This window comes from Chaetodon auriga, chromosome 6, assembly GCF_051107435.1.
Source record: "Chaetodon auriga isolate fChaAug3 chromosome 6, fChaAug3.hap1, whole genome shotgun sequence".
In the NCBI taxonomy this organism is placed as follows: domain Eukaryota; kingdom Metazoa; phylum Chordata; class Actinopteri; order Chaetodontiformes; family Chaetodontidae; genus Chaetodon; species Chaetodon auriga.
The window spans coordinates 22,854,122-22,863,620 of NC_135079.1; the positions used below are offsets into that span (position 1 = coordinate 22,854,122).

At 42.2% G+C, this 9,499-nt stretch overlaps 1 protein-coding gene across 1 annotated transcript in view; it reads left to right on the forward strand.

Annotated features, from left to right (window-relative positions):
- necab2 (N-terminal EF-hand calcium binding protein 2) overlaps nucleotides 1–9,087 on the forward strand; it is a 114,797-nt gene extending 105,710 nt beyond the window's left edge. Inside the window, exons 11-13 of the mRNA XM_076733188.1 lie at nucleotides 835–912; nucleotides 1,771–1,862; nucleotides 3,218–9,087. Of these exons, the coding sequence (XP_076589303.1) occupies nucleotides 835–912; nucleotides 1,771–1,862; nucleotides 3,218–3,246 (199 nt within the window). The 3' untranslated portion in view covers nucleotides 3,247–9,087. The remainder of the gene's footprint in view (nucleotides 1–834; nucleotides 913–1,770; nucleotides 1,863–3,217) is intronic.
- Nucleotides 9,088–9,499: the final 412 nt, after the last annotated feature.

The window sequence follows — 9,499 nt, forward strand, 5'->3', positions numbered from 1 at the left end:
AGGTGTGGAACGCCCACATCCGTGTACTAACTTTTAAGAACTATTTTTCTGCCACTGGAAGTCAAAATACTGTTGCTGCTGCCTCGTTTCACCTCTGTCAAATGGACATTTCCAGCAACATTTTCTCACCGTGTCAAGATTGCTCCAACACGATGGCGGCTCCGCTTTACCCCTGCAGCCTTTAAATGCAGCACTTGCTGTGAAAACTGAGTGACACTATCAAGTGAACACGGACCCTGGATTATTTCCATCACCTTGTTGAACCCCCACCTAAATGTATTCATGCTGTTCCAGAGGCAATATGCAGCCCTTGTTCATTACAGCAAAGTGTACCCTGTAAAGTGCCTCAGAGAACCGGCCAATAACACCCGGCTTCCTCCGTTTGTACTGACCTGGTCTCACACTGTTCCACATTTCATTTGTGTAGATGGGATGCAATTTCCAAGCCCCCATTTTGGTGTGAACTGCTACGACATCAGTATTGTGCAGGATGAAGGAAACAGTTCACCTCCTTCTTCTCCTTGAAATCCAAACTGTTGTGTTTGTGTCTTTGTCATTTCATAACATGTCTTTAATGTACACCTGTCATGACTTCTGTTTCCTCCCCTTTCTGTCACTACCTCATGTCCCCTCCATCTTTCTCTTTTACTCCCTCTTCTGCTGCACCTAATCTATCTTTCCACTCTCTACCGTCACTTACACCATCAATCTACTGTATACATGCATCTCTTCTTCTCACCACCTCCCCCCTCCATGATCCACTTCCTATTCTGCCATTACTCACTTTCTCTACCCTTCACTTTCTACGCCCCCTCTCCTCCGTCTCTTCTCCAGTGTGACTGCGGTGCGCCTGCCGGATGGTTTATCCTTTGTCGTCTACGAGTTCTGGGATGGAGAGGAGGAGTGGAAGAGGTGAGTTTTCAATCACATGTGGCTTTAGGGACTTAAAAATAATGATATTTCAATGTTAAGCCTAAGTCTCTGGCTACTTTCTGTCACTCATGCCAGTATTAAGAGCTCTTGATTTTCTGTGGCTCGTGTGAACAGGCTTCTGATGCAGCTACAGTGGCAGTGAGACTAAAACTGAGCCGATCAACAGGCAGAATGAAACATCTGTAAACGCTGAGGAAGGCCCATTGTGGCCCAACTGTTTCATTCCCAATGCTGATGCACTCTAAAAGTATTAAAAGTCACTACTGAGTGTGGACATTCATTTTGCTTCTGAAAATGCCTTTGAGTCAGCACTCTAGCTCCTCTGGAAGGTTTTTGGAGCTGAGCATGCCGTTCCTTGCTGCCATTGTTTTCATTGATTGGTGATTTTCCAAATAAAGAGAGCGCTCACTTTTCTTCCATTACTGTCTCGAGTCTGTTGGATGAATTCCTCCGTTCACATTTAATTAGCATACTTCAAGCATTCACTCGGTCTGGAGTTGCTGAGGCACTTGAGTTGCGTCAGGTCATCATGATTTAGTGATGGTGCTGGTGCTGGGCATGAGGAGAGGCTGCTGATGTAGCTGCCTGCTGATCTGAGTTTCAGCTCCACTGCTCCCAGCATCTCACCGCCATTAATATTTCAGCTCTTACAGTAAAGGCTAAGGGCCGTGCTAAGCGGTTGGAGGCTATGTGTGCTGACGTGCGTTTGTGAGTGGCTGCGCAGACGTGTGTGCTCATCTACATGTGTGTTATGTGTGTGTGTGTGTGTGTGTGTGTGTGTGTGTGTGTGTGTGTGTGTGTGTGTGTGTGCTCGCTCATCGTTCCTTCTCTTTCCAGGCACCTCCAGTCGGCCCCCAACAAAGCCTTTCAGCATGTGAAGGTGGATACACTGTGCCAGCCGGAGTCCATGTCCTCTGTAGCCGTGCCAGGTCAGTGGTGAAGTTCTACAGGGTGAAACAGTTTTTATCACTAATTTAAGGAGCGGTCCAAACATTTTAGACATCAAGATGAGCTTAGTGTAAAAAAAAACATCAAATCTGAGTCTGAGGTTGAAACACGAGCATGTGCCAAGCAGGGAGTCGCAGTCCAGTTAGTACAGTACAAGAATTTCTATTTTATGTTCCCTTAGAATTTTACTCCACTACATTTATTTCATAGCATTAGTTACTGTGTAGATTCAGATTATGAAAACAAAACCAAATTAATAAGTTGTGATTTGTTATTACAGATCACACCTGAAGCACTAACATAACTAAGACGTGGTTTTACTCTGAATGGTTTGTGTCTGATCAAACAGGAGCATATTAACCAAAACCATTTATAAAATGACACAATAATTGATATCTAAGTATTTTCTATATTATTCTTATCAGTATAATCAAGAAGAACAGATTGTTGAAATAGTATTGTGCTCTGTTGCAGGACCCCTGTGACTTCCAATTCAATGGAGTACTTTCTTAATTTGCTTCTTCATTAGTGCCTAAGATGATGTTTTAAAAAACTTATTTTGTCCAACCAACAGTCCAAACCCAAAGATATTCAACATAATAAAGGTGTATAACAGAGAAAATGACATTTGAGGAGCTGAAGCAGTGAATGTTTGGTATTTTTTCTTGATAAATGACTTAATTTATGAACCAGTTCTCAAACTTGTCAGTGAGAGATTATTAAACATTTCAGCACTGAATAGAAAACAGTAGAACAAAGTAGAAGTTAGTCAGCATGGAACAGAAAACAAGGAAATGATGTATAAACACACAATTACAGAGCAGAAATCTAATGATAATATAGTGTCCTCATAATCCTGAGAAGCTGATTAGTGTTCAGTCAGTATGGCTGGCTGTGTAATTACTCGAAGCTCAGATGCACTGAACAATTAAAGCAGCCTGGCACCATTTAAAGCGCCTGACACCGGCATGCATCCACGCTCTGAAGCACACACTGTCAGTGACTTGATGTGGTTCTTGGCAGACGGCCATTTGTACTTTTTTCTTGTCTAACTCTTATTTTTTATCCGTCTCTCCTCACCCCACCCTCCGCTCCTCTCATTCTCCTCCTTTCATCACTCTCTGTCTTCCTTCTTTCTCTGCCTTGCCAAATTTCTCCTCATCTCTATTCAATCTTTTTCCCCCATTCCCTCGCACGTCTTTCTGTCTATACCCCCCCCCGGGTTCATTTTCTTTTCTCTCAATCTCTCTTTCTCTCTCCCTCTTTCTTTCTCTCTCCCTCTCTCTCTCTCTGTCTCTCTCTCTCTCTCTCTCTCTCTCTCTCTCTCTGTTTGCAGCCGCCTGGTGCAGTGTGAACAGGGACTGAGCATGAAGATATTCAACTACACGCCAAGACTCCTGGACACTCCCCACTTCCTCTTTAACTCCCCTCCGACCCTAAAACCTTTTCCCCCCTGCGTTTCACACGCTCTCACCCCCCCCCCCCCCCCCCAGACCCCCTCCTCTTTCAACCCTCACATTCCTCAACTTTTTGTAAGTACATGTTTACACAGTGCAAATGAATGGTGTCAACTGCAGTGACAACTGACCAGTGCATTTTACAATGTGAGATTACTAAATGCATTTGCATCTCACCGTAGTAGTTTGCTGGCTCAAGATATTGGATTATGTCATGTTCACGTTTCGAGTAGCTTTGAGCCACTGTAAAGTGGAGTTTGTCATGTAGCAAGGACCCTGACGTTGAGTTTTTTCATGTAGCAGTTACTGGTTTTGAGTAGTGCATTTGGGAATGCTGCTTTTTTCACTCCTGTTAGGGTTGAACTTACCACAGGTAGCTCATCTATTTAGATGTTATTTCATAGTAGCCTTGCTGCTCACTCCACATTTGCTCCCATGCACACTATTCTAATCTTTTTTTTTGTTTTCTTCATCAAAGGCTTTGGACATTATTCTCACATCAGCCAATCTGAACTCGCATCACCATGTTGAGTAACCGAGGTCTATCGACAGACAGACTGTTGCCGGATCAGCTTGTAATCTCAGGAAAACTGAATGCTTGAATTTAGCTTGAACGCTAGCGAGCTCCCTTGCTAGCTGTCAGAGCAAGTGAGTTGGGTTTAAGTCAAAAAATCTACACTGTACATATTATGGTGAAAACCATGATGGCCTTGCAGAGAATGGATTTTAGAGATGAATAAGCACAAAATGTGCATCTAACATTTTCTGCACTGTTATGGATAAGAGCTAGCTGGAGCTGTTGGTGTTGTTTGTGTCATTACCTGATCTGATGTGTGGAGGTCAGATTCTAACACCTGACTGATGGGTCATCCAGCCAATCCCCAACCACACACACACACACACATTGCACAGATCAGGCAGTGACAGCTCATCTACAGCCTTGGCGCTTCATTTTGATCAGGTTTCAAGTTTTCCAGAGAGTCTTCAGCATCAGCAGCACCGTTAGACCGGCTTTAATAAGCCAAACATCATATTAGCCTGAATTTAAGACAGCCCTTATTTTGCTAGCTCCTGTTTTAGGGGAGAGGAAAAACGTCTTTGAAGGACTCTGAATAATACAAGGAAGGCAGATATAACATGTTGGGCAGCTTTAAAACACATTTGATTAAAACAAAAAACTCTCTTACCGCTTCAGAGACAATTGGTATTGATCTGTGGACTCGCTGACTCTAGTGTTTCCCTTGAAGATACAGGCCTCCCTGTATATTAAAGAGCGAGACAGAGCGTTCTCTCTCTGTCTCCCTGCAGGTTACAGTCCTCTGCACGCTGCTATCAGTGAACCAGGGCTACGGCTGTAGCTTTAGGTTTTACACGTTTACTTTCATTTATGCCAGTCTGTGAATGACTGCAGCAACTTGTCATTTTCTTATATTACCTCAAAATACAAACCTTTGTCCTTTCAGACTCATCAGATCCATTTGTCTGTTCTGTAAGTACATTTATGTACGATGGCTGCTGTGGGAGTAATGTCTATGATGCTATGAACTCATTTAGCATGAATAAACACAGCACAGGTTTTTAAAGAACAACACAACCCTCAACCCAAACCTCTATGAAGCTCGACATCTTCATTATATCTGTACATCAGATGGTGGCATCGCCTGGCAACAAAGACCAGCCAATGGGAGAGGGCCAGTCCGGTTTAAGAAAAGATGTCAGTCTTCACAAATATTTGGGTACTGTAAGTTTTTGATTGCGATTTCTTCACGTAGCTTTAATTTCTAGAAACATTTCAAGAGTTGAGTCACTGAGCTTTGACATCAGGGTCACGTAAGAGGTGAGATGAACAGACGGTTTTGCTGTCAAGAGATCATCTCTGACTTAGACAAGAGTCTGCTGCTACCCTGAGACAGAAGAGACTAAGTGGAGGGACTAAGGCAGCACGTCACTGGTCTCCATGCAGCTAGTTTGTTTCATTTCCGCCTTCTGTTTGTGTATTCCTTGTCTGAATTGGCGATGGGTAGCTTATATTAGCTGTGTAAGTCTAGTAGAGATTGTACATATAAAAACGTTGTTCTATTATGATTATATTTGTATTTATTGACATATTTTAGTGCTATGGTGCAAATTTTTCCTCAGTGGAAGTGGCAGTAGCTTTGTAGGCACTGCAGCTTCTTGTAACAATTTGTTTGAATCAGAAGAGCTATCATCAGAAACTTCAGGCAGATAAACCCATTAATGACGCTGAACATGAAGCCTTAAACATCACCACGTGGAAGAGGAGCTTTTAGATGGGGGGGTTTTCAAAGGACGACTTTCTTTTTTGATGTGACGTAAACTCCCAGTAAGCGGGGAAATGCAGAATAGCCGTCTTGCACCGTTGACTTCTTGGCATCAGATTACACAGCAGCACTTCTGTGTTGCATTGTCATGTTATTGATACAAAGACATAATCTTGACTGTGAAACAGGACTTCACATCACTTAGCGTGCTGTCGCTCAGCATTAATATCTGTAACACACAATGATCATATAGTATATTGTCACCATTAACCCCGACTATAGGAGACAAGGGTCTCAATACCTGGACCATAAGAAGCAAATGCTGGGTGGGTCTGATCAGCTGTCCCTCAAAAAATAAGATGTCTGGAAGCTCTGATGAGCATGTTGTTGTCATGTGGCCAATGACAAAATTGTGCAGCTCAGAAGAAAACCACAGTCAACTCCTGTGCATACAGTAGTTTTCATGTTGGTCTCACTTTTTTTTCCAAATAAATACAAGCAGATTGAATTCTTGACAGTAAATTATACACAGATGTGATCTTGTTCTCCAACAGATAAAATGGCAACATTTCCTTCCTTCAGGCGAATTCATGCTGGGATATTCAAACACTAAGATTAGGTAGACAAATTGAATCAGTCCAGATTAAGTCTTGTGTTATCTCAGCTGCATTTTCTGCCTGTGGCCTTTGCTGTGTTCGTGGTGGATTTGTCGGACATTGATCAGACCTACCTCTGCAGCGGCTCTGATCTTTCTCGGATCTTTGCAGCAAATCTCACCCTGTTTCAAAATGAAATCTCATCCGTTCACACTGGGACCAACTGAGGTCAAATTCAGGTGAACATACCCAGATTCAATCCCCCAGACAGCTCACCTAACACCACTATAAACCCACCCCTGTAAAACAATCAGACTGTCACTCAGAAGCACAATGTAAAAATGAGTGAGTATTGTGACTTAAAGATACAGTATATTAGAGGTTGTTGAGTACGATGAAAGTATTTAGAGATATATATAGTGTTGCTGTTTATCTGGTGAAAGGTTTGTTGATGAATCACTCTTTCTTCATAGCTCTATACTTTCAAAGGTGCCATCTCTCATCATCCACCTCACTGTTGGCTTTATTTTCTCCATTTTCATCTGTGAATGACACTCTGCCATCTGCCAGTACTGTGGTAGCAGTGAGTGGGGATCCAGCTACACTGATACCAATATCAATCCAGCACCGTGCCCTCCCTTTAGAGCACTGGACTGCATTGAGCAGGGCAGGGCTGTGCAGAATGTGGAAGTGTTGAATATTATTCAATATATTGTTACAGAAATACATATTACAGTAGGCTTATAGAACAGGCATGCAAAGGCGTCGCTGCTTTATCCGTGGAATGTCTCTACTAATCTCTGAGTGTCTGTGTTAAAGGTGTCTTGTGGAGCTTTTATCCACCATTAGCACTATGGAGCAATGTTTTCATGAGTGGGCCGCTGATTTGTTTGTAACAGGATGCACATTTTTGCAGTTTCATACTGTTTTGCTGAAGAAATGTTGCATGAGATGTAGCAATGCACAAAGAAAGGCAAAGATGAAGGCAGCTAGATAGGACATGGATGTAAACAATGCAGGATTCAAAACATACAAGATTTGTTTTGCAGATGTTTTATGAGGATGAAGATGTATTAACCACACACACACACATTAAACACACCCTCAAGGATGCACACAGTGGGGTTTACAATAAGTCCTCTTAAAGCAGAAGAAGTGCTAAACTGAACATGAGTGCGAAGCCCAGGATCAGCTGAACTGGAGCTAACCTGCAGATAAAACTGATGTTTGATGACGTCCCCTCAAGATCTGCCCACTGCAGCGGTTTCAGAGGAACACGACATCATAATGGTCTGTGTGACTCTCTGACTTTCATCAGTAGTTAAAGAAGATAAATGTTCATTTTTTACTCACAGTTTCATTGGCTGTATGTGAAGCGATCAAAACTTGAAATGACCTGTTCTCAGCAGTGGAAATCAATAGGCAACATATTTTAGCGTGCATGACATCCTGTTATGGCCTGTTGTTCGTGCCTTCATCCTGCCTTGATTACTGCTGTTAATTATTTATTTGCTCATGGTCTGCAGTTGGTGCAGAATGCAGCAGCAAGCTTTCTGACGCACACTGAATGCATCAGCTGGCTGGATTACACTGGATCTCTATTGAGCTCAGTTTAAGATTCTTTTACTTACTCTGAAAGCCGTCCATGGCTTTAAGCCATATAGCTTTAACAGCTTATTTTACACTAAGGCCACTCAGATTTGGGGGTTGCTGTTGTTTTTTTCTAGTATGACTTGCAGCAGTAATAAACTCTAAATTACTGATTGTCACACTCCCCTTCCCTTAAATCTCTTAAAGCATGTCTGCAGTAGTTAAAACTCAGAAACCTCAGCTTCTCAGGACACAGCACAGTGGGTTGTCCACAAGAAAGCTCCACAGGGCACCTTTAACCTTTCGCTTCTTGAAAACATATTACTTGCACTCCTGTGCCACTTCAAATTTTGTCAAATCTGGTTTGGCAAGAAGGCTGTATACTGAATAGAAACATAAAGCCATATTGCATGGATTGATGTTTACGTGTCAGTGATTTACTATACTGATAGCCATAGTTTCCCAGTACTCGAGCGCCCCGCTGAATGCAGCCCACATGCTCTAATGGAGGCTTTCTTTCCTGTACATTGTGCCCAGCTTGGTTGGGTTGTGTATATGAGGTAGATAGTGAGTGAACTGTCAGAAATGCCAATACTGTTTCCTATTGATACATTCCTGAATGTCCCACAGACTGTGCAACCTGTTATTTTCTATCCTCCTACTCCTCAGTGCAACCTGTGCTTTGTCATACAATGAAAGAGTTTTGCCATTGAACAGTAGTGAAACAGGCCTTGACTGGATGTTTCCTGGCAACATGAAAAGATTAAATGCGAGCAGTGTCAGTTTCTGTAGCTGGAGGGATGCTGGTGGACAGGAAGCCAATCGCAAGGTTTGGCCAATCAGGAATTTGCCGAACTGATCAAGGCCGCAACTCTTCCCTTCTATGACTGTGTTCTTTTCTATCCCTCAACTGAGTGCATGTCAACTGAATGTCCAGTAACTTCTTTGCTGTAGTATTAGGCCATGCTACTCTTCAATGGGTTTTGTGCATTTCTTACCGTCTTTCTTTTCTAGTATTCCTATGAAGGAGACAGAGACTAAAATCTATTATATAAAATATATATGACTAGAAAAGTGGCATACAAGAATGAACATTCACTTTTATGGCAATGTTTAATGAAATATTAATTCTTAATGTATGTTTCAGTAAAACAGCTTTCTCTTCTTAAGTGTAGAGACTTATTGCAGGGATGCAAGTATTATATTATTGGTCTTTAAAGGATATCTTGTTGAAATTCTAGACGATGTAGAGTGATACAATTCAATAAAAGTATAAAACTGAAAACTGTGCTTTGTGGCTTTTAAATCCTGCTAATGATTCACACCGGTGCTCATTTCATGCTGAAAGGTTCTGGCAGATCTGTGATTAATTTAACCTTCCCTTCATCCTGTGGTACTGGAGTTTCTCTTCTGATGGAAGTGGAATCATCCTGCGTGGCAATCCTCAATTCACCAATGTTTACTTTACAGTTTGATGAGCATTAAAATGAGAAAAGTTATAAATCCATTTCACCTGATCTCAGTCCAACAAGGATATGTGACACAGCCTCAGTAAAGGGGCACTCCACTGATTTTACACATCAGGTGTGCAGGGAAAGTGGCAGAATGTTTGAGTTTGCTGTAGATGAACACTACTCTCCTCCAAAGCAATACAGATGGAAGAGGTGATGTTCACAGGTGAAGCAAAATCAAT